We start from the raw sequence: 26186 nt of genomic DNA on the forward strand, positions 1-26186 counted from the left end.
CCCAGGGTCCGGACTGGCAAACCCCGAGCTGCCAAAGCGAAACGTGTGCACTTAACCGCTGCACCACTGGGCCAGCCCCTGTGGTTGGTGTTTCTGGTGGTGTATCTTACCTTCTTCCACACAGTTATTTGTGCCTGGAATATTCTGAAACTGGGCATAATGGGTGCTGATTAAGCATTTCTTGGTTGACTTTGTAAGCCAGGGAAACGCTTTACTTTTGAGGAAAAAAGGCCAGATGTACACTTTTCATTTCTTTGCCTCTGGATTGAGCATAATCTCTGCTTAGCAAGTGGAGGAGCTTGGCAAACCTTAATAGAAGTAAGCAAGAGATTCTTGCTAGTACAGTGAAATCTGTTTTTAAAAGTGAACTGAATGTCATTGTTTATTTATTCTGAATGATTAAAGAATAGGGTGTCCTAATTAGTTACTGTGACTATGCTCCGCTCCTTACTGGGCTGAGAGTTGGTATCCGGTGTATTTTGTGACACACCCCTCCCATTCCCATTTACGTGATGGAAGTCAAAGCTTAATATCACACACCTGCCCGGAATTAGAGGTCAAGTCAGAGGCTAACAAATAGGAGTAGGTCCTGTGCCTTCTGTTCTAAGCACTCCAGAAGTAAATGAAGAGCAAAATTTTGATACGTTTTTTGTAAAAGATTGATAGCCCTTGGCATTTGCTATAAATATGTTCAAAAATTTTTTAAAAAACACACTCATTTTACTGTGCCATTTCACTGATCGAACTTACTTTATTCTCTCACTGAAATTTGAGAAGGCATGTCAGTATCATTCTATGCCCCTCAACCATGGTTCTGATCACTTAGCGTTTTAGAGAAGTAGTATGGCTTAATGGAAAGAGTAGTTAGAAGTCAGACATGCATTGAAATCACAGCTTCACTTCTTACTAGCTGTAGAATTTTGGGAAATTTTTTAAAGATCTTTAAAGCCTCAATTTCCCAATTTGTAGAAGATTATGCCATCTTCAAAGGGTTGTGGTGTGGATTAAGTCATATGTGTAAGGTGCCTGGTATGCATAGGCACCCAGTGTAGTGGCCACAGAGTCAGCTAATTAAGTCCCCACCTAGGAGTATATACTGTAAGTTTATTTGTTCAGTCAGAACAAATATTTGAGGGTCTACTGTGTGCAAAACATTTTACTAGATACTGGAGGTAATTCGAAAAAGTAGAAGTCAAGATCTGTGCTTTGTAAGAAACAGCTTATAACCTGTGCTGGAGGTAAGATATAAATATATGCATAAAAGTGAAAGGAAGAGTGAAAAGTGTTATATGGCTAACTGCCAGAATGAGTGGTAGAGATTAAAAATGCTGCAAGTGATGGTGAGATTTATATAAAGATAGAAGTCACTCAGTTCATGGTGAACTGAACCAGCCTCCAAATTCAAGGTTGCACTGAAGAATCAGTTTATTCAACATATTGCCAAAGTAAAATGTTAACTTCCTTTGAGTTTCTTGTTAATTACTTCCAGATTAGAGAGAGGGAGAACTCCTAATTTTCTTTTCTTTCTTCCGTTGTTCTGTTCTGCTTTGGTTTTGCCAGTGATTCCAGTTATGTGCAGGAAGGTACTCGTCTCTTGAGAATGGGCATTCTTGAAGTAGATCTGAAAATTAAATCAGGAAACACATGTTTTTCACCCTTGCCTTTAGATTGTATATGTTGATCATTATTGAAAATCTGAAAGCCTCATGGTTGTAATTTAGGCTTCTCTCTGACATTTTCTAAGACGGCAGACAGTCAACTATGTGGGTGCATTAACTGCTTCACGGACATTTACTGCGTCCCTGCTCTGTACCTGCACTGTGCTAAGTCCTTTGGGCACTATAGAAATAATAGAATATGTATGTCATGTCGAGATAGTTTACACTTGGTAAGGGAAGATAAATACCTTACATAGTTAATTAACTTTTTATGAAAAGTTAATCGTTCATGAAAAGTCCTAATTGTTGTATGAGTTTACAGGATGGCAGGATCTTTATAAATCCATACAGTTAAGGGAGACTTATAGTTAAGGGACATATAGTTAAAGGAGACTTCTTAGAAATGATTATTTTGAGCTGAAAGTTGCACAGATTTAGATGCATGGAGGAGATTCCTGTGGCAGACAGAGGGACCCACTGATGCTGATGTTGATAATGGCAGCCAAAATGTATTGAGCACTTAGCCAAGTACAATTTTGAGAGCTTGTTTTAGTCCATTCAGGCTGCTATAACAAAATACTACAGACTGGGTAGCTTATAAACAACAGAAGTTTATTTCTCACAGTTCTGGAGGCTGAAGGTCCAGTTCTGGTAGCCGGTCAGATAAGAGCCCTCTCCTTGTGACCAGAGGTCAGAGACTTCTCGTATCCTCACATCGCAAAAGGGGCTAGGCATCTCTCTCGAGCCTCTTTTACAAGGGCACTAATCCCGTGCTCGAGGACTCCACCGTCATGACTTAAGCACCCCTCAAAGGCTCCACCTACTAATACCATTACCTTTGGGGGTTAGGATTTCAGCATATGAGTTTGGGGGGAACACAAACGTGTAGACCATAGCAGAACTTTTGCATGCTTTGTATCATTTGATTCTTACAAAGGCATGAGGTGAGTATTAACTCCATTTTACATATGAGAATACTGAGGCACCAAGAGGTTAAATAACTTCCTTAAGGTGACAGTATTAGTAAATGGTGAAGCATGGTTCAAATTCAGGCATTCTGACTTCATAGTCCTTGCTTGTAACCACAGATAAACAAAACTTTAAAGCAAATTACACTCGGTGGATAGTTGGTGACCAGCTTGGAAAGAATATGCGATTTTTTGTTGTATAGTAATGGGAAAGTAAAGTTGGAAGTTAGATTGAGGCCATATTATGGAATGTCTTAGTGGTTAGTTGTATTTTATCATGTACATCAAGCAGGGGAAGTTGAAAATTTTCCTGCCAGAATACTTTCGTGGTTTTTTTGCTGATCTAATTGCTTTTAAAAATTAGATTATAAGCTTTGAAAGTAGTGTTGTTACATTCTCGTATTAAGCAAAAACGTTTTTCCCCTCTCTATGTGTACGTAAGGTATTATCCTTAATGTTGCTGAGAGTAACTTAAAGGGTAATAACTTATTTCTGCAAGGCTGAAATATTTGCGTTGGGTTAAGAAATAGTTGTTAAACTAGCCTCTCTAAATAGCTGTGACACAGATGCATTCCTGAAGCCTTTCCAGGTAAATTAATAACTTTAATGGGAAAGAAAAGCATTATGTGGAGATGATGAAAGTGGTAGTGTGTGTTTAAGTCTGCTGGTTCTTGTGAAATACACGTAAATATGTTACGGTATTTGGATGATAGTAGAAGCAGCCATTTTGGTTCAACAAAAGGTAGAAATGATCAGACTCTTTTTTCATAAGTCTTTGTTGTGAATTTTTACATAGCTTAAAAACTAATTATATTGTGGGAACACCCAAATGAAATGGCATTTCTCTGTATCCTGAAGAATATATAGAACTTATTTAAGGTCAAGAGATGGTTTTTTTCTTCTTGATAACTATTTCAAGAGTTTTGGCTGAAACTTGCTGATTTTTCCCAGTGTGATAATGGTTTTAATTGGGGGGGGGGTATATATGGGAGAGAGAGAGAGTCTGTGGTCTTTCTGAACATTTTTTGTAAGGAAAAGCAAGACAGAATGTGTCAGGATAAACTGTTCATCCCACATCGTCTTCTGGTTCTGTCCTCTTCTTTGCCCCTTCCAAATGGCCTGGCCTTAAAAGTGAAGGAACAATCTCAGCTTTAAGGGAATGACTTCCTCCGTTTTACCTTAGCTTATGTTGACGGATGTAAGGTGGTGTCCTGTAGTTTGTGCATGACTAGGTAAGAGCAATGTTATGACTATTGCTTGGGGTGCTATTCTTAGAGAGTCGCCTGACAGTGTGGGAAATAACTGACCACTACTGATTTCAAATGCACATTTCTAAGTCTTTTTCCAAAAGGAACAGCATTTCCAATATGCTTTTACTTTTGTGTTTGTGCCCGTGTCCATCCTTCCAGCACTCCCATTCTGAGTTGAGTATTTCCTTTCTTTGCTGCTGTGGTGCCCTGAGCGTGACTCCAGTCTACCACACTGCGCTGTAGTTGTTAGTTTGCTCAACACCATCTCTTAATCAGCTTGCATCCTTAGTACCTAGCACAGTTCTTGGCGTATGGCGGGTATTTGACAAGTGAATGAGAACGAAAGGAAACAGAGGATGTGAAGTTAGTTTGAACAATAACCATCCACTGATTCAGAGAATTTCATTAGTGCTGCAGCAAGTCTAAAATAAGACTCTGATCGTCTCCCTTCCCTACTCAAAATTCGTCAACCTGGATGCACAGAGCTCTTCATTATCAGCATCTGCCTACTTATCTAGCTGTACTTCATTCGTCCCTCACACACAACTGAGCTGCACGAAACACCTCGAGATTTTCTCACACGTTTTGTAGTTCTGCACATACCTGATCTTTGCATATAATAATCAGTTTTTAACTGATTTTTTATTTAGTTAAAGGGTTGGAATTACGGAAATCATACTCTTCCTTTTGTTTTCTTGCTCTGCTGAGGTCTTCCATAGTTCTTCGCTCAAATTCTGGTTAGCAACTCATTCATTACTAGTGGAGGGTAGTTGGGCAACAGATTTTCTAGGAGTCGGTTTATGATAAGCCTAACATTTTGAAGTCCACACTGAGCTGGATTTCAGACAATGTGTTGGTTTTGGAAGACACTGGTAGATTCTTGTAGGATAATTTAAACATTTGTTTTTTTAATCAGTTTTTAGAAATGAGTGTATAGAATTCTTTATTGTTGAACTGAGTAGGCCCATTGTTGGGCTGTGTGGACAATGTGAAATGTTTTTGAATAAAGATAAGCATTACCTCTACTGAAATTCATTCCGTTCAGTGAATGTTTGTGAATGTTTGCTCTGGCAGGCACTGACTGATGAGAGGGACGTCATGATCAATTAGGTAGTTTCTGTGCTCCACAAGCTCACAGTCTAGCAAGGAGACACATGTGTCAACGAATCATTGCAATAAGGTGTGATAGGTGCAATACCGAAGAAGATGCTAGTACAAAAGGGTGAAAATTAGTTGTGCTTAGGAAAGGCTTTAGAGCTAAGGAAAGAGACCTTTAAGTTGGTTCTGGAAGGATATGTGTGAGTTCCTAAGGGAGTTGGCGGTGAAGGGCATTCTGGGTCCAGAGACTAGAGGTTAAGGCAGTAGCTTAGTGGTTTAAGAGAGTGGACTCTAGACCCAGGCTTTCTGGATTCAAATCCAACTTCTACCGTTTATTAGAAACCTCTTGGGCCTCTCTTTTCTCATCTGTAAAGTAGTCCTAATATTTCCTACTTCACAGAGTAGTTGTGATAATTAAATGTGTTACTTATAACTGCTTACAACAATGACTAGAACGGAATAAGTGCTTTAGCTTTTGTTCTTATATGCAAAGACCAGGTGGGTGTAGAACTACACGATGTGTGAAAGAATCTCAAGTTGTTTTGTACTGCTCAACTGTCTGAGGGACGAACGAACTACAACTTGATTAGCAGGCAGATGCTGATAAGGAAGGGCTCCGTGTGTCTAAGGTGACGAATTTTGAATAGGGAAGGGAGCCGATCAGAGCCTTATTTTAGAAAGGTGGTTCTGATGGCAGTATGGAGGACACCTGGGAGTGTGCCCTGTGAAATGGTCCAGCTAGGGGATGGTGAAGTCCTGAACTAAGACGTTGGCCTTAGCATTGAGGAAAGCAGGCTGGGGAGAAGTGTAGGAGGTAGAATCTAGTCAGTAGTAGTGTACACTTTGAGTCTCTGAAGTTCAGATTTTAAAATAAGCCGAATAATTTTTATCCAAACTTGGATTTCCCCTTTGTGCCTGTCTTTGTGCTTGGATGGGGAACACATCCTGTCTATCTATATTCTCTGGAGGTCAGGTTCAGGTAGCATAGATGATGACAGTGATAATATTTTTTGAGACAACATATATACAAGAACCTCACATGGCCAATATAAACGATCAGGCTACAAATTCACATGTGCAAAAATTAAACCTAATTTCAAATTTGAGCCCATTCCACCTGGTAGTAAAAAACTTAAGTCTCCTTAGAAATTTCTCAAATTGAGGTAAATTCAACCAGTTTTGGATTCTTCCCTCTCCAGTGGCCCACTTTCTCTTTGGGATGAACATCTAAGTTCTGGCTTACACAGGAAGGGTTTTGGCAGAAGAGTTTGCTCCTCAGCGTTTATCCAGGCTGGCATCCATTGAGATTTATACCATCATATATCCAATGCTCAGGCATCATTGTCCCTCCATGCCAGCGTCAGCTGAAATATCAGTGTTCCTGGTTGGTCCTCAGCCTTGCAGCTGCACCCACTCCTCAGATCTGTGCATTCTCTTTTTCTCGCATGTGGGTACCCTCACTCTCTTTTAGCTGACTCTCCGTGGCCACTCTGGGTCTGTAAGAATGAGGTTAGGCTATCCCAGGCCCACTCTGCTCTGGATAACACAGGAGAGAGTGCTTCTTTGCACCTCCTGTGCCGTGATGGTGTGGACAGTGCCTGTGAGGCTGCTGCTTCTCAGGGTTCCAGACATGAGGTGATAGGTTTTCTCTATTCCTGTATCGTCCAGATTTTCTCGGGGCTCTGTAGTTGCACTCCTCCTTCTGTCGTTGTAACTAATCTTACGGTATGAGCGTGGGTACGTCAGGGCCCTTATCAGAAACCCTCACCAGTGTCTAACGTTCTTGCTTTCTTCCCACACACTCTCCTTCCTCTCCTGTCTTGAGTTTGTCGTTTGGAGAGGACAGAACAGGGCTGGTTCTGGCTAGTCTTGTATTTTTCTGACTTGAACCTAGACCTTGGCTTCTGAAAACAACAAAAAGAAAAAAAATCTCCTGGTTCCTCTTTGTGCTATCATTGAAGTTTGTTTATGCTCTGTTAGAGCATTTATTTCACTTGTCATAGTTACACGTCTCTCTCTTGTGGTAAGCATGTGTATCTCAAACTAAGAGCCATATCTTCAACTTCTCTCCCCAAAATCTAACTAATCCCGATATAAAGTAAGCATTTAACAGTTTAAACAAATGACTTAATGAACACATCAGACAACTCACCAGCTTCTAAACCATGTTCTTGTCAGCTTTAAAATTTTATAAGATATTTGATAAAGAATTTTTTTTCTGCAAGTAATGGAATAAATAAGTGAATAATGGCTTAAATAAGTGAAAGGTTTTTTTTCTCATGTAAAGTCTGGAGGTAAATGTCTGTTAATGTCGATCAGTGACTCAGTGGTATCAGAGTCTCATCTTTGTGATCCTCTTGGCCCTTCCATCATGGCATGAGATGGCTCCACTTGTCACATCTACAGAATAGTATGGAAGAGGGGAGAGGGAAGTTGCTGAAATGTCTGTCTTTCTTAGCAGGAAGGCAAAAGCTTTCCCAAAAGCTCTCCAACAGACTTTTGCTTAAATCCTATAGGCTGAAACAGTGTTGCACCTAGCTGTAGAGGCAACCAGCAGTGGAAGTGGGTAAGGGAAGAAGGAGGTTGAAAGTGGATTAGATGAGTCAGTCAACCAAAAATGTGGGCCACAGGCATAGTAATATGAATAGGAGGTTATTGTATGGGAGTGTAAAGTTCTGCAACTGCGGCACAATTGATCAGATAATAAAGTGTTTAATGATAACATAGTCCATTCTCTTTGAGTATGTGGGTTATACAGAAAACACTGCTTTATTTTTGATATTTTTTTCCCCTGTGGTTGCAAGGGTGACCCAAGGCTGTACTGTTAGAAGCAACAAATAATATTTGTGTTTTGATTTTTTCTTGAAGTGTGGAAATACTTGGCCAATTTCTTGTTTGTTGTTTAGATAATCCCTTGTTTTGCTGTACGAATACACTTTCGTTGATATATGTTCACACTTCTATAAAGATTGTCTGCCTGAGGTTTTTTCCACTTTTTTTAAATGCCAGAGGTTCTTATTTCAGGAATTTGGGGTTTCTGAAAACTTCTTACTGATTAAAGATACCATTTTATTCTAGTATGTTATTTCAAAGTATTAATCTTAGCTAACTGTATATAGTTCAAAAGACAGTTTTTTTTTTCTTGAAGATTTCTCGCTTGAAATTGTTCTGGACATTGTTTATTAGTATTTAAATAATGAATTAGTATAATGCCCAGAAGGGCAGGATTCTTAGTGGAAAACATAGGCTTTCATGTCCAGGTGGCTTGGATTCAACTAGCGACCTTCCCACTTGTTACCTGATCAAATTATCTACTCTCTCTGGATCTCAGTTTCTTTGTAAAATGACAATATTAAAACCTCCAATGAGATTGTGTATGTATTACATCCTCTAAAGGACTTGGCTCGCTGGAGGCACCGATCATTATAACAAGGAAGTGACTATTTTGACAGTAGAGCGTATAGGGAGACCGTATGGCGTATTGCCTTTGTAGTTTGTTGCTCTTGTCATTGTTTTTAAATACATGAAGGAGGAAAAGAGAAAATGAAGAATGTGAAAACAAAATTGTTTTGGAGTGACATTACGTGCTTTTTTAGTTAGGATTGTCCAGTTATGTTCAGTTTGTTAAAATGTTAGTTTTGAAGAAGATAGTGCAACTCTTTCTCTTAGTAAAATTTATATTTCTCCTTTGTCAAAGCCCCCTATCCCTTTGTTAACAAGGAGAAAAGAAGAATTCCGTTGTTTTCCCTGTAGTAAACCAGAGGTTATCACCTAATGGCATAATCACCTTATTATAAACTTCAATAATTATTCCTAACTAATGTTCCAAAATGGACTTTTCTTGGGAAATAAAACCCTGAGAAGTAACATAGCAAAATCAAGCCAGTTATTCTCAGTGGAAGTTCTTTCTGTCTTTATTGTATTGGACATAATCTCTCCAAATAATTTTCAAAAAGGAATACAAATCACCACTAGAAATTTTAATAATTCCTTTCTTGATTTATCAGTTTTAATATCTCTTCCAGACAAGACAGAACCTTTATTCTTGTAGCATTTGATGTCTTTAAGCTCACATCTGTATCAAAAACATAAATAGTTGGCAACTTTCATTTCTCCTGTTTAATAAACTAAATTGCAAAGCTACTTCATATTTGTAGTTCTTAAGTAAAATTCCCACTTCTTTTAGGACTTTTGCTATTGCGTTCTACTTGATGGAAAAGATTGAGAGCATCAGGTCTTGGCTTTTCCAGCTTTCTCACCAGGAGATGTCCATTTATTCTTCCCCTGCCATATTCCTACTTTCTTCACCAAGGCTACCTGCGCCCCATCACACCTATGGCAAGTCTGTATACTTTCTGTTGGCTTCCTCCCTATCAGCTTTCTCTTCCTCTCCCGAATTTTTCCATTATCTGAATTTGAAATATCCTCAGATACTCACAGTGCTGAAAAAGTGTCACCACTTCTCTGGCAGACTCTCATTTTCTGTCTGTCACTGTGATTCATCTGTTCATTCATCCAAGAAGTATTTATTGAGCTTCTACTCTGTGCCAGGCACTGTTCTGGGCTCTTGGGACATAGTGAGCAAACAGACAAAGATCCCTGTCTTTGTGGAGGTCACATTCCAGTGGAGGGAGACAGACATCAAACAATAAACATCGCTAAGCAAACTATGTATTGTATGAAAAGGTGATGGGTATCTGAAGAGAAAATTAAAAGAGGTACTGGAGGGGGGGCTGGGGTACAGATTTAGAATAGAGTGGTCAGAGTAGACCTTACTAAGAAAGTGAGATTTGAAGGAGGAGAGGGAGTTAACTTTGTGAATATCTTGGGGATGAACACAGAGAGAGAGACGATATCCAGACAGAGAAGAAAGCCTTAACAGCAAAGGCCTTAAGACAGCAGTATACCCAGTAAGTCTAAGAAACATCAAAGAGGCCAGTGTGGCTTGAGTAGTATGAGTGAGAGGCAGTAGTCGGAACTAGGATCAGGGAGATAAAGGGGAAGACGGCCAGACAAGGTAAGGCCATCCATGCTGTTGCAAAGCTTTTACCCTGAGTGAAATGGTGAGCCATTCAATCCTTCGGCAAATTCTCCTGCCCTTGCTATGCACTGTGGCACCATGCTGGGTGCTAGAAATGAAAAGCTTAAGACATAGCCATGTCCTTAGAATTCATATTTTAGTTCAGAGAGTAGACCATAAATAAATTGTATTACAATTAGTTAACATATGTTCAACAAAAGAGAAATGAGCAGGCACTGTTATAGAATAGGGGTAGCAAACTCTGTTTTTTATGCCTGCTGCCTCAGTTTTTTCTCCTGGATTTCACTGCTTCGGCTGCCAAGACTGAATGCTTTCAGTGCCATTCTTCTAGCTGCCCTCCCCTCGTAACCTCTTCCTTCTACCAGTTTTGATGAGGCTGACTGTCTCCTAGAGCTCTTTACTCTTGATAATCAATCTTTCTCGGACCACTCTCCTTTCATTTACTACTGTTTTCTTCTCTCTACTGTCATGTCCTTCAAGATTCGTTCTAAAGAATGTTTTCTTCTGCATACTTAATCCCTTCGAGAGTAGTTCTCATCTGTGTAATCAATATCTGAGTAACATCTGTAGCTCTAAAAGAAACTTTGTATTCTTTCCAGGCCTTTATCTTTAATTGAATCTAAGTATATGGAAAATGGAGATCATCCAGAGATCTGTCACTTCCACCATTTTACTGTCTTCACACTGGGAGATTAACTTTAGTTCTTTTCACCATGTATATATCCATCATCAATTATTGTCAGTTCTCTTTAGTTATATTTCTTATACTTGCCCCATTTTCATTCCTGTAATAACTCTCACCTGTGTTTTCCAAACTATTATCAAGGCCCTGTTTTAGATTCATGACTCATACTTTATTCCCTTACATTTTAAATTATTTTTTAACCAGATATATATATGACACCAATAAGAACTTTTAAAAATTGATGTGAAATAACTAGTGCGAACATACTTATTTGATATAAATCTAGGCTTTAAAATAATACTCTTGTCTCCCTAATTGTAAAGAAGTTAGTTTATTCTTTCTGTGAGTCTCGTTTTTGAAAAACTACCATTTAGAAGAACTACCATTCATGAGATTTTTGGCTAGCCTATGTAGCCCCATCTTAAGTAAATATATATTTTTTGTTAAGATTTTTGAAAATAGGAAAAAAATGACTCAAATGCAGGCAAGCCCTCTTGACATACTGGGGATCCCTAGGCTGGGCATTCCATCTTCAGTCCCTTCCCCTTCTTGCTCTGCACGTTCTTCCTGGGAAGTCTCATGTGCTCCCATGGCTTCCAGTGCCACCTACTCTTGATTCCCCAGTTTTCCTCTCCTGCCTATACCTCTGCAGTGAGCTCCACACCCAGGCATCCAGCTACCTCCTAGACATCTCTGCTTGAATGGCTGACAGGCAGCTCACATTCACTGTATTCAAAATTCGGTTCACTACCCAAACCTGCTCCTCTGTGTCTTCTAGACTCTGAAACTACTATCCACTTAGTCACCCAAACCAGAACCTGGTAGTTATGTCAGATTTTTTTCTCTCCCTTTTCTCCACATCCAGTTAGTTCTAAGCCTCTGTTGTAGACACTGATCTCTGAAATCTCTCCCTTCCTCTCCATCCCCACTGCTCTGTCTTGGCTTAGACTTTCATGATCTCTGGCCGCGAATTTTGCATTAGTGTCTTCACTGGTCCCCCTGTCTCCAGTCTTCACTGTCTCCCATCTGCTGTAGTCGTTATCTTTAATGCCCTTTGGATGGTTTCCCAATCCTGAATAACAAAGTCCAGACTTCTCAGCCTGGCTTTAACGCTCTCTGTAATGTAGCTCCTGCCACTGGCCAGCCTAATAACCCGATGTTACCCCTTCTCTAGCCCTACACACCAGATATACCAAATTGCTTACAGCTTCCTGAATGTCATTCGTTTTATATCTTTGTGTTTTACATGCTGCACTTGGCTGGCTCTTGTACTCGTCTAACTAACAAACTCCAACCTATCCGTTAACCACAGACATGTATCCATTAAGATCCACCTCAGAAATCTTTCCTCCTGGGCGGTTTTTATCCCCTCCTCCTCAGCAGAATTGAGGACTTCTTTGTGCTTTGACTACCTTATGTAGATTTCTCTTATAGAGTGAAGTCTTTGTGTGCCTTATTTCCACGGCAGACATTCTTTGAGAGCAGGGATGTCTTAATATATGTTGTTGAATGAATGTGTAAATCAATACAGCACTGCCTAGTTTTGGTCCCAACTGTTGTGTACTTGGTCTAGGAGGCTTCCCCCCACCCCCCAACGCCACCGCCCTGGCCATAGCTTTTCTTTTCCTTCCAGTCTACAACATGCAGCAGTAAAGATGATTTCTGTTAAGTTGTCAGGATTATAGTTTTTCTTTTTTTAATTCAGCCTCAGAAATATCATATATAGGAATAATTAAGCATGAATTTTAAACTCCATTATTTCTTTTACCACCACTTTACCTGAATTATTTTTTGCTGGACACTACCTCAGCAATACCCAAAGTAATTCTGTGGAATGGATATATAATAAGTGTTACTTAAAAGGGGAGCTCTGGGGCCGGCCCGGTGGCACAGCGGTTAAGTTCACATGTTCCGCTTCAGCAGCCCAGGGTTTGCTGGTTCGGATCCTGGGTGTGGACATGGCACCGCTTGGCAAGCCATGCTGTGGTAGGCGTCCCACATATAAAGTAGAGGAAGATGGGCATGGATGTTAGCTCAGAGCCCGTCTTCCTCAGCAAAAAGAGGAGGATTGACAGCAGATGTTAGCTCAGGGCTAATCTTCCTCCAAAAACAAGGAGGGGGGGAGTTCTGTAATCAAAGGAATTCGGGGATCCTGGATTAACAAAGATAAACTAGTTTGAGTTCTCAGAGCCTTTGATATGCTGGTATGTGTTATGAATCTTACTTGACCCATTTTCATGAGGGGTTAATGTTCCTTGGAACATGCTTTAGGAAATACTGCCCAACTTTATGGGTTCATCTCAGCAAATAAGACTACTTGGCTGGCCGAAGCGGAATGTGCGAACTTAACTGCTACACCAACAGGCTGGCCCCTCTCTCTCTTTTTATCCAGGAGGAAAAAATCCCAGAATTCCTCCATTCCCAAGAAGGCTTCCCTTTATGTCTCATTGGCCAGGTCTGAGTCACATGCTCATGCTGGCCAAGGGTAAGCCGTCCCCAGGGACTGGGAGGGGACCCATTCTCTCTGAACACATTGCCACTCCAATCTGAACAAAGCTGTAGTTCTGTTTACAGAGAAAGGCTTTAGAGAGGCAACTGGCAGGGTCTGCAAAATTACATCTATATGCACTCAAAAGTCATGTCTTTTAAATTGAATGTTCTTATTCTCTCCATTATCTCAGCTAATCAAGAATCAAATATATGTTTGTTGAGATTGAATGTCAAAAATTGGGAGGGGTGGATGGGGGAAGTGTATAGACTAAGTACTTCTATTGGTAAATAATTTAAAATAAATTATATAGTTAATATTACAACTGTGAAACTTGGATGAATTATTGCAATAGGACTTAAGACTTCAGAGATTTATTTTTTATATATATATATTTTTTGCTTTTCTAGTAAGTAGCTTTGGGCTAGGCTTCTAAACCTTCCCCCAGAAATTATTCTCCTTTGCAATTGGAGCTGCTTGTTGCATGAAGTTGAGGAGCTTGACCCTAGAGCTATAGAATTCCCGATACTATACTCAAAACACTCTTCTCTGCTTCACGTGAGTTACAAGTTTGTGATGGCCATTCTTCATTCATAACTATTTTCTTCCCAAATCAACCAACCTGGAAAAGATTTACTCCACAAAAAACTGGACCTACGATTTGGATGTCATGCCACCAGGTGGTGGCAGTGTCAAAATCATAATTATCCTTAGTTTTCTGGGATAGCCCTAATTTTCAATTTATTTGGCCTGTTTTACCCTCAAAAAGCATATCAGTATTTTATACACTTTAATATTTTAAGATTCATAATGTCTCTGGCTGCTGTATATATTTAGAGGTTTCACCAAAGTAGCCCTATTAGTTGGTTGGTTTTTTTGTTCAAAATATGGTTCTTACTTGACGAAAGGGCATGGTTCAAACTTCCAGGCCTGCATTTTGCAGGTTCAGGTTTAGGGCTTGGTTCAGGTTCCCTAGTATTTATATTTATTTATACCCATAAATTTTCTATGCTGTAACTTTTTGAAAGGCAGTTTTAGATTAGATGCAAAGCAACCTCAATTTTAAATTTTGTTAATTATAGTTTTGAAAGCTATATGGATTTCACCTTTTCAGTAATTTCTAACACTTAGTTTGGTTAACACTTCCTCTTAGCTGCACGTCTTAGGTTGGTTGGCTGCCCTCAACTCTTGAGTTAGTTTACCATCACATGTTAGGCTGCTCTCTTTGCTCTGCTAAAGCTCTTTAGGCTATGGAGGAGAAGGCTTTAGGTCACCTTTTTAATCCTTTGAAATCCAAGTTCTCTTGAATTTTACCACTGTAAGAGACAGAAATAGAAAAAGAAGAAAGCATTATTCTGATAAAAAGATAAAAGCCTTTCTGGACAAGTACTCTAATCACTGACTATTGCTCACCCCTGTTGTCTCTTTATGACTTTTTCTTTGGTTTTATACATTTAATGTGGAGTTTATTATAACCTGGCCTAAATATAAATTTAAAGCTTTACATTTAAATTAATTCTATTTAAGTCAAATAGAAATTTTAGCTTAAACTCTATAATGGATGATTCTTAACAAATAATTTGTTGTATTTTAGACTGGTGGCTTCTAATGAAACTAAATTACTTAAAGAAACTGAATAACTTGTTGGATCAAACATTTTAAATAGTCTAAGCAACACTTTCATTAGAAATTTCAATAGTGGACAGTCTTAATTCTCATAAGAAGTATTTGGAAATGTTAGGAGTAAAATTTGAGCATATTTCCCAATGCTCTTGAAAGACAGTAAGAAAATAAGCAGGGCTGGCCCAGTGGCGCAGTGGTTAAGTGCACACGTTCTGCTTCTTGGCAACCTGGGGTTTGCCGGTTCGGATCCCGGGTGCGGACATGGCACCGCTTGGCAAAAGCCATGCTGTGGCAGGTGTCCCACGTATAAAGTAGAGGAAGATGGGCACGGATGTTAGCTCAGGGCCAGTCTTCCTCCGCAAAAAGAGGAGGATTGGCAGTAGTTAGCCCAGGGCTAATCTCCCTCAAAAAAAAAGAAAGAAAAGAAGCAATTCCTTACGTAAAAATGATTTTGCTGACTTTAACATCTATGTAGGTCTATTGGTAGATTCTGTCAATTACTATAATATGTAAAAGTAAGGAATTGGCCAGCAATCCTGGAGTTTCTTGGGTATATGAGTGTCCTCATGGACTAAGTGTGAGCTGCACTCAGAAGTGAGAGAACAAGAGCCCACCTGGAGCTATGTTAAAATATGGCCCAGAGGGCCCTGAAATGTAATGCAGGGAGTCTGTGTGGAATGAACCTCTGAAAAACCAGGCTGGAAGGGTGTGGGGGGGGCAGGCTGGGGAAGGGGGAAGGGGAGGGGTGGAATGTTGTGTAGCCCCAGGGAATCTGTCTTCTGCATCATGAGGGTTACAGTTAGGGGATCCAACAAAGAAGCCTCTGAGGAACACAGGAGCGTACCCACGCGAGGATTCAGCTCACCCAGCTGTCAGGCCCAGAGAGCACTGAGGACCTTAACAACAGTGCTTGAGTATGTTTCCCAGCCCCTCCACCTATTCTCTCTCCCCTTCTCCAGGCTGCAGTAGGGGTGGGGGACGGGAAGTAGAAACTGCAGTGAGCTGGAGGGAGAGCGGAAACTGTAGGAAAGAGAAAAGGGCAACCCACCCTCTCTGGCAAAAGACCACTGGCAGCCAGCTGTTGCTGAAAAGGGGAGGAGAAGTCTTACCTTTCAATCAAGATTTCAGTGCCGATTATGATGTTAGACATGTAATTTCTGAATCAAGGCTTTGCTTGACAACTTAAAGTAATTGTAGATCTTGATTAAGAGTGGTCAAAGAAGTCATGGGACTTCCAACTCTTTATCCAATGGCAGAGGAAGTACTTCCCTCACTGAGCTGTTTTTAAAATGGCAGTTGGGAGGAGAAATTGAGTTGCTTCTATGGTTTTACCCCATGAGTACAGTGCAAAAATATGTATAGGTTATTTCTTAACGCAATAATATTAATGATAGAAATCTGCTCATCTTTGTACTTAATTATAAATCTCCCCTTGATTTAAAAAAAATTACTTACTAAAGAAACAATTGTATCATTCCAAATAATTTTAAGGTTGCTCTTCCAAGTGGATTTTGGGTTTCCTAATTAGGTAGATGAGTTTCTTAACAGAGATTCCGTATCTAGGACATATTTTTGCCCATAGCACTGATAGTCATAATAATTCGTGTTTATTTTCACTATTGTCTAGGATCCTGTTACTAAGAAAGAAGGGATGTTGGTAGATAATTAGTAGCCTCTATTGCTTAGCCCTCATGTCTGAGTTTGTCATATTAGAACCCAATTCTGATGTCCAGAGACTCTATAATTCTCTATAACTTCGTATCTAACTTCCTTCACTGCATCAGTTGGATGTTGTATGTCTTTGGCTTTCAAAATATGTGAATGACTTCTAATTGGATTCTGCGTAAGGCTTTGTCTGACTATAGTCACAACTTCTAAGTTTATTCTCGTGACACTATAAGGCTTCTACTGGACCTTCTTTCTCTACCTTCCTTATCTCTTTACTTTTTAATTTTTTTTATTGCTTCCTAGAAATTAAAAATAGTTCATTTTCAATAATTTAGTTTCAAATTTATTTTGAAATCTTCTTGCTTTTTTCTTCTTGTAATTTCTTTCGTTTTCCTATTTCTCCTTTTATTACCTCAATCTTATGGAGCGTATTCCTGGTCTCTCTGGTTGAAGGAATGCTAATCTTTTGTTCTCTGTGCATGGCTCTGACTCTGCAGTTCATCTCTTCTCATTGTGATTGTCGGTTACTGTGGTCCCATCTTCAGCCGGTGTTATCTCTGAGTGTCTGAGTTCTTTGGGTTCCTGAGCGTGCACTTATTGAGTAACTTCATTTTCCCTTTATGTTGCTTTTTTAATGGGATTCCCCAGTTTCACTGTGTCCATTATTTAGGATTCCTGGTGTACTTTTCTCATTTCCAGGTCCTTAAATGTGTTCCACAGGGTTGGATTGCTGGAAATTTGATCTCCTGGTTAAATGGAGTATTAATCTGCTATATTTTTACTAGCATCACAAACTGTCTTTTAATGAGCACTGTCTTATAGCATAAGGCAAAATTACTTCAGAATTACTCAACATTCAGTGTTCACTACATGCCTTGAGTTATTTGTTACTGTATTAATTTTATGAAAAGATTTGGGCCAATAGTATTGTAACTGTGTATATAGTGGGCACTTCATAAATGTTTATTGAATGAATAGCCTTCCTGGCATATATTACTTTATTCCACCCACTTCTATTCTTGGAGACTTAGTTCTATAACCCAGTATAGAGGAATGAGAATGTTTTAAATTTGATCCTGCCCTGATGGCCTAGTAGCTAAGTTTGGTGCACTCTGCTTCAGCAGCCTGAGTTTAGTTCCTAGGCGTGGAACCATACCATTCATCTGTCAGTAGCCGTGCTGTGGCAGTGGCTCACATAGAAGCACCAGAACAACATACAACTATACACAACTATGTACTGGGGCTTTGAGGGGGAGGGGAAGGAAGAAAAAAGGAGGAAGATTGGCAACCGATGAGCTTAGGGCAAATCTTCCCCTGCAAAAAAAAAAAAAAGGAATGTTTTAAATTTGATATCTTCCAAAATGTTTCATAGCTTTCATTGCTGGCCAGCACTATATGAAATAGACTATTGGTAAAGCTTTATCTGTTGTAACAGTTGAAATGTTTACTGTGGTAATGGCAGAAAACCCAAGTTTACTTGGCGTAAATGATAAAAGTGAGATTGATTTAATGACTTATTTAAACTAAAACTTTTCAAAAGTAGAGCATACATCAAGCATCATTTAATCAAGATTCTGACTCTATTTCTCCTCATTTATCTTGATTTTGCCTTTTATGTGATGCCCGTGTCCTCAGGTTGGCTTTCTTCATGGTTGTAAAGACTGCCTGCAGTAATTTGGGCTATTGCTTCCTTGTAGCTCTGTAGTTTAGAATCTAGAGGACAGGAGAGAGTTGTTTCCCACAGCCACTGAACAAAAGACTTTGTCTTTATTCTGATTCACTAACACTTGAGTTCAACCTCTGTGTCAAAGAGCATTCCATACAGCGATAGACTTAGGCCTGGGGTCATTGCCTATCCCTTAGTAGCACCGAACCAGTATTAAACCCTAACAAGAAATGAGTAAGACATACATGAAGAAAACTACAAAACTCTACTGAAGGACATGGGAAGAGCTCTTAAATAAATGGAGCAACCTATTCATGAATGAGAAAACTCAATTATAAAAATGTCAATTCAGATCTGTATAGCTACTGTTATGGTAACCAAAATCCCACTGAATTTTTAGATGACTGTCAAATTTATGTGGTAGAGAAACTGCAAGAAGGGCCAAGAAAGTATTAAAAAGAAAGAACAATGAGGTGGAATTCTTCCCTATCAGATATCAAAATAAATATAACGCTATGGTAATTAAAACTTGCCATTCGTGTAAGAATAGACAAACAGATAAATGGAGCAGTACAGAGAAGCCATAAGCAGGCTAATGTATACTGATTTACTTTATGATCAAGATGCCATACATCTTTATCAATTCAGTGGAGAAAGGACAGACTATGCAGTGAATTGTAGGGCTAATTGGATAGCCATTGAAATAATTGAAGTTAAAGCCCTACTTCACACCATTTCAGAAATAAACCAGAGGCCTTTTAAAAAGTGAAAGATCAAAAGAAAACTCCACAAATAATAGATACTATTTGTATGATATTAGTTTGACGGACTTTTCTAGGCAAGACACAGAATCTGGAAGCCAAAAGATTGATACATTTGCATAGAAAATTAAAACTGTACACTGAAGGATAACATTAAAAGTTAAACATTTAGGGGCCAGCCTGGTGGCACAGTGGTTAAGTGCGCACATTCCACTTCGGCGGCCCAAGGTTCACCTGTTCAGATCCCAGATGCAGACATGGCACCACTTGGCAAGCCATGCTGTGGTAGGTGTCCCACATATAAAGTAGAGGAAGATGGGCACGGATGTTAGCTCAGGGCCAGTCTTCCTCAGCAAAAAGAGGAGAATTGGCAGCAGATGTTAGCTCAGGGCTAATCTTCCTCAAAAAAAAAAAAAGTTAAACATTTATAACCGAGTAATTGCTGTCTACTACATATAAACAGTTCCTAAAAATATATGAGAAAAAAGTAAACGATGCAGTAAAATAATGGTCAAGGATATTATTAAATAAGTCATTGAAGAAATACACATGATCAATAGATATATGAAAAGATGCTAAATCTCAATAATTAAAGACATACCAATTCAAACAATGATGGAATGTCCCTTTTTAGCCATCAGGTTATCAATCTTTTAAACTAATAGCAATATCCACTTTTGAGAAACCTGCAGGAAGTAAGCCTGTTATAAATTGTCTATGAAGGACAAAATGACTAAAAGTAAACATTCACTTCACACCCTTTAGGAAGACTGTTATAAAGGGAAAAAATGATAAGTAAGAAGTGTTGGTGAAATTGAATGCTTGTGCATTGCCCGTGGGACTGTAAAATGATGAAGCCACTGTGGAAGAAGTATGGTGGTTCCTCAAAAAGTTAAACATAGGGCGCTGGACCGGTGGCACAGCAGTTAAGTGCGCACGTTCGGCTTTGGCGGCCCGGGGTTCGCCAGTTCGGATCCTGGGTGCAGACATGGCACCAATTGTCAAGCCATGCTGTGGTGGGCGTCTCACATATAAAGTGAGGAAGATGGGCACGGAAGTTAGCTCAGGGACAGTCTTTCTCAAAAAAAAAAAAAAAGTTAAACATAGGATTACCATATGATCCAGCAAGTCCACTCTGAGGTATATACCCGAAAGAATTGAAAGCAGGGGAGGGACTTGTACACCAATTTCTTAACAGCATTATTCACAATAGCTTAAAGGTAGAAAAAACCCAAATGTCCATCAACAGATGAATGGATAAACAAAAATGTGGTATAAACTTACAGTGGAATATTTATTATTCAGTCTTAAAAAGGAATGAAATTTTAATACATGCTACAACATGGATGAACCTTGATGCTAAGTGAAATTAGCTGGACACAAAAGGACAAATATTGTGATTCCTCTTACATGAGATACTTAGAATAGGCAAATTCATAGAGACAGAAAGTGGAACGGAGGTTACCAGAGACTGGCTGGAGAGAGGAAGGGGGAACTATTCTTTAATGGGTACAAAGTTTCTTTTTGGGATGATGAAAAAGTTCTGGAAATGGATAATGGTGATGGTTGCATAATATTGTGAATGTACTTAATACCACTAAATTATACACTTAAAAATGGTTAAAATGGTAAATTTTGTGTCTTTTCCACAAAAAAAAGCACTTAAAAAAAGTTAAATGTTCTTATCCTTTGATCTAGCAATTTTGCTTATGATCTACCTTACAGAAAGACTTCCATGTGTGCACATAGGCCCATGTCAAATGATGGGAGTATTGGAGCTTTGCAGTAATGAAAAACTGGACATTAATAGATAGCTATTGATAAAAGAGTGGAATAATAAATAGTATGCAGACATTTAAAAAAGAATGAACACAATACCAAATGCTGGTGAGGATGTGGAGCAACAGGAATACTCATTCATTGCTGGTGGGAATGCAAAATGGTACAGCCACTTTGAAAGACAGTTTGGCAGCTTCTTAGAAAACGAAATATACTCCTATCATATGATCCAGTGGTGAATCCTTAAGATTTACCCAGATGAGTGGAAAACTTATGTGCACACAAATTTTTTTAGCAGCTTCACTTACAATTGCCCAAACTTGGAAGCAGTCAAAATGTCTTTCAGTAGGTAAATCTGTAAATAAACTGGTACATTCAGACAGTGGAATATTATTCGGTAATAAAAAGAAATGAGCTGTCAAGCCATGAAAAGACATGGAGGAACGTTAAATGCATATTACTAAATGAAAGAAATGAAAAGGTTATGTAATGTATGATTCCAACTATATGACATTCTGGAAAAGACAAAACTATATAGACAGTAACATGATCCGAGGTTGCCAGAGGTTGGGGGAGGCAGGATGACTAGGCAGAGCACAGAGGATGTTTAGGGCAGTGAAAATACTCTGTGATACTGTAATTCTACATACATATTATTATACATTTGTCACTGCCCATATAAGGTACAACACCAAGAGTGAACCCCAGTGTAAACTATGGACTTAGGGTGATAATGATGTGTCAATATAGATTCGCCACTTATAACAAATGTACTACCCTGTGGGGGATTTTGATAGTGGAGGAGCCTGCATATATGTGGGGGCAGAGTTTGTATGGGAACTCTCAGTACCTTCCACCCAATTTTGCTGTGAACCTAAAACTGCTCTAAAAAATAAAATCTATTTTAAAAAATGAAGTAGAACTACGTATATGTGTTGACATGGACATTTCTCTGAAAGTAACAGGTTGCAGAACATTACATGAAGGATAATCTCATATGTTTTTGAAATGTTCTCTATATTGATCTATATCTGAATATAAAACAAAGGACTGGGACAAGAAGGCTGCCTACTAGATTTGCAGGGCTCCCCTCTGGGGAGGGGCTTGTGGGGATGGTGCAGAGGTGGAGAGCCAAAGGGGACTTTGTCTAGATACTTCTGCATTGAGTTTTTTAAAACAAGAATGTATTCCTTTTAATCTCTGAGAATACATTCATGTATTGCTTATAATGAGAAAAGAGCTTTTTAGATAATAGTTATGTATGCTGATTGTATAAAAAATTTAAAAATATATTCCACAATACAGGAATAACCATTTTTAAAATTTTCTGCATTTTCTTGCAGTATTTTTTTTCCCCTAGATAGGCTGTCAAATGTAGTGACAGTTTGTTTCCAGCTTTTAAAAAACTCTGTTCTGTGAGTATTTTACAGTATCAGTAAAAATTCTTCCAAAACATTTCCTTTGGCTACATAATTGTGACACATTCGTACCATGAAATATTGATTTAACGTTTCTCTATTGTTAAGACAATTACATGGCTCCTATCTTTATATATAAATATGTCTTTATAAAAGTGTTCATTGCTTCCTTATGATCAATTCCTAAATGGAATATTGCCTTAAAAGATAAATTTTAAAGTTGTAGATACTCTAACAAGACGTTTTAAATCTATAAAATTTTATAGTAAATGATACTCTTTTTTTTTTAAGGGAAAACAAAAGACATAGAGCCTATTTTTCCATAACATATTGTATGTGAATTTTCATAAAGCAGTAGACTCATGTGGTTTCTCTTACTACCTCTTTTCCCCATCCTCTGTTCCTTGACATTCTTTCCCACCTGAGAAAACTTCAATATTCTTTCCCTAATGCTTTGAAATTTTATTATTTCTAAAAAAGAACAAATCAGAATTCTGATGCAGCCAGCTTGCATCAATCTTTCTGTTCCTCTTATGAATAGGCAGTTCCTCCAGGCAGTGAATCAGTCCTTTAGAAAACATTGGCATTATGTTTCTCAAGCCTGAATGTCAGTACTAGTGATCTGACATGCAGTAAAGAGAAGCATTGTGTCAGATCCTCAAATCTAAAGATGAAATCCTGTTCTTACTAATTAGAAGTAGTTTTTGTTGTGGTTTTTACTGCTGTTGTTTTGTTCTGAATTACTATGTTTTAAAAAATTGTTTGCTTTAGTGAACTTGGAAATGGATTTGTTACAGTATATATTCTTGTGTTATGTTATAGAAGTGTGTCAGGGGAGTTCGTTCTTTAAAGGAATCCTATGGTGAATACCTTTCTTCAATATAGAGTATCACTCCTTTTTCTATTTTTGTAAATGTGGACTTCTGCATTTCTTTTAATGACAGAAATCTTAAGATATTTTGTTTCTAGTTCAGGCTACAATATTTAGCAGTACTTCATTTTTGCTGATGAACTAGATAATATTCTCCCATATATTAATATCTTGTGTATTTCAGCTGGCTTTATTACTGCAAGAAAACAGGTTTTTGTTTAGATCAATGGTTCTCAAAAGTTTGGTGCCCCCAACCAGAAGCATCCGTATCACCATCACCTGGGAACATGTTAGAAATACAAATTACTAGGTTCCACCCCAGACCTACTGTTCAAAAACTGGGAGGTGAAGCCCAGCAAGCTGTGTTTTAACAAGCCCTTTGAGTGATTCTGATATATGCTAAAGTTTGAGAACTACCGGTTTAGTTAATATCTATACAGTGACTAAAAAATCTCAGCCCTTAATCAGTTGAGGCCTGGTTTGAAATTGCAAGGTATGTGTTAGGAACTACGTATAGCAATATTGCTTCTAAGAGACGTGTAGGTGAAAAATTGATAGCCAGGATCACCTCATGAGAGTTGCTTTCATCATTTCCAGTAGTAGAGATCTTAAGAACTAAACAGAGCCCCGAGAATCCTTTACTATTGAGCTGAACCAAATTGTTTCAATATTTAAGATAATTAGCAGAAGCTTCTCATTTGATAACATCATTTAGATTGTGCTCCCTCCATTATCAAGATACTTAAAAAGATAAATCATGAAATCACATTTAAAATACTTAAGATTATTTTCAGAGTTACGGAATTCCTGAATTAACTCTCTTTCAAATGCTTTTAAGTTGTAAGTAATTACAAGCAGACATACAATACCTGGAAGACACTTCATTGATATAATTAAGATATATATCCATTAATTATTGGCTTATTTTTATATTATTATTAATGTCTTGGATAACGTCTACTTATCTAGTTAGTGTAAAAACTTTTTTTGGTGAAGAAGATTCGTTGTAAGCTAACATCTGTTGCCAGTCTTCCTCTTTTTTTTCTTGAGGAAGATTAGCCCTGAGCTAACATTTGTGCCGGTCTTCCTCTATTTTCTATGTGGGTTGCCACCACAGCATGGCTTGACAGTGGTGTAGGTCTACGCCTGGGAACTGGACCCACGAACCCAGGCCACTGAAGCAGAGGGTGCCAGACTTAACCACTGCACCATGGGGCAAGACCCGAAAAACATTTTTAATGAGAAAATGTTATGCTAATATGTATGTGTATTTTTTCATTGGAAAATTCTCTACTCCTGAATTTAAACGTTACCTGCATTTATTAATGATTTCAGCTGCGTCCTTCAGGGTAGAATATTAACTTTTTAAAATAGCATTATTTTATAAATGAGAACCCTTGTTTTAAAGAACTAAATCTCCTTGCTAAATTTAGGGCTTTAAAGCTTATTTTGGCTCTGAATTCTACAGCAGATTTTTGTTTTTTAACTTAGGAAGATAATAAAGCCAGCTGAAATACACAAGATATTAATATATGGGAGAATAGAATTTGGTGGTGGTGTCTTAGCATCACAGATGGATTTTGTTCATGCTGTGGATTAGAATCAGTGAGTGACTAGAGAACCATTAAAGGAAAGCTGACAGTGTTTCCTTTATGCATATTGAGAAGTGCAGAATTTCCTAAAGCCAGGATAAAGCGACCAACTTTTTGAAGATACAATGTTTGTGGTTTTTAGGCAAAAAAGAGTAAATATTATTCACCCTCAACATATAACTAGGTCATAGTGTGAAAGGTCATTTACTTATAATCAGCCAAAAAAAAAAAATCATTCATCCAATAATTATTTTCTAAATGTTCATAACTCAAGAGTGAGGGGGGAGTGGAATATATTTTTAAAAGGTCCTTCCCCAATCAAATGAGTCTGAAATTTCTCACTTGTTTATAGCAAAAGAGATGGTGAAGAATTTAGTACTGGGAATTTCCTGGAATGATTTATTTAGTCATGGGTCCTGGTGAGATTAATAAAATTGAGAAGGGGAAGCAAGGTTCTGAAATTAGGCAGCCTGTTTTTGTGTGGGCCTAGCCGAATGCTAATGAATATTCTGTATCTGTGGTCTCTTTATGCTGGTATTATTTAATCCCTTTCCACATATAACTTACTGCTTTCTAAGCTTAGTAAAATGCTTGAAGTGATCACTTTTAAGGTATGTAAAACATGCATAAAATCAACAACAGGCTAATAGATTTTTTTCTTTTCTGAGAACTTAGTATATAGAGTATGCAATTCCTTATAAAGTACCTTATTTAAGAGTAATAAGTGATGTATTCATTTTTGACTCTGTGTTAGTGAAACAGGTCATGATACTACAAATCAAAAGAAGCAGTCTAGGGTATTTTGAAAACACTAGTCAGAAGTGAAATGAAATTTGAAGAAAGATTTTATATAAAACAGATTTTTTAGAATTTTCAAGTTCAATTTTTAACTAAATAATAAACCTCAAGTTATTTGGGATGGGAGTGAGGAACCTGATAAATGAAGACTGTGGAAAAGATTGAAAGTGTATCCTTCATTTTTCTGTATAGGATAAGAAGGAATATTTTTGAACTTTCTTTTTCAGTCTATCCATCATGCCTATGGTACTTGTTTTTTTTTCCAGAGAAAAGAAGTTAGTTCTCAGTGTCGTCTTTGACTTTTTTTCTTTTTTTTGAGGAAGATTAGCCCTGAGCTAACATCCATGCCCATCTTCCTCTACTTTATACGTGGGACGCCTGCCACAGCATGGCTTGCCAAGCGGTGCCATGTCCACACCCGGGATCCAAACTGGCAAACCCCGGGCCACCAAACCCTGGGCCGCCAAAGTGAAACATGTGCACTTAACCACTGTGCCACTGGGCCAGCCCTGTCTTTGACTTTTTTGTTACATTGACTTGGCTTGAAGACAAATCTCATTTGTCTTCTTGACTCATAAACTTCATGTTAAGAAAGTTTATCTTTTGTTTGTTTTAATTCTCTAGTTATCGGAGGGAAACCAAAAGCGTACAAACCTACAGAAAAGCATCGAGAAAGCTAAAATTGGCCGAAGTGAAACGGTAAGTCTGTGTCTGTAGATTCTTTAATAATGTCAATTCTAAATAGAAGAGTAAGAAATGGAGCTTCCTGTGAGGAGTATGCCCTTCCTACTGGAAGAGAAGTGAGTCACAGCAAAAGACGTG

The 26186-nt window shown here is 38.4% G+C and overlaps 1 protein-coding gene across 6 annotated transcripts in view; it reads left to right on the forward strand.

Moving 5' to 3' along the window:
- MND1 (meiotic nuclear divisions 1) overlaps positions 1 to 26186 on the forward strand; it is a 77094-nt gene that overhangs the window by 17832 nt on the left and 33076 nt on the right. For all 6 annotated transcript variants that reach the window (XM_070504933.1, XM_070504936.1, XM_044767087.2 and 3 more), the window contains one exon: positions 25989 to 26063. In XM_070504933.1, coding sequence (XP_070361034.1) covers positions 25989 to 26063 — 75 coding nt within the window. The remainder of the gene's footprint in view (positions 1 to 25988; positions 26064 to 26186) is intronic.

The sequence above is a fragment of the Equus asinus genome, chromosome 3 (genome assembly GCF_041296235.1).
Source record: "Equus asinus isolate D_3611 breed Donkey chromosome 3, EquAss-T2T_v2, whole genome shotgun sequence".
NCBI classification, from domain to species: domain Eukaryota; kingdom Metazoa; phylum Chordata; class Mammalia; order Perissodactyla; family Equidae; genus Equus; species Equus asinus.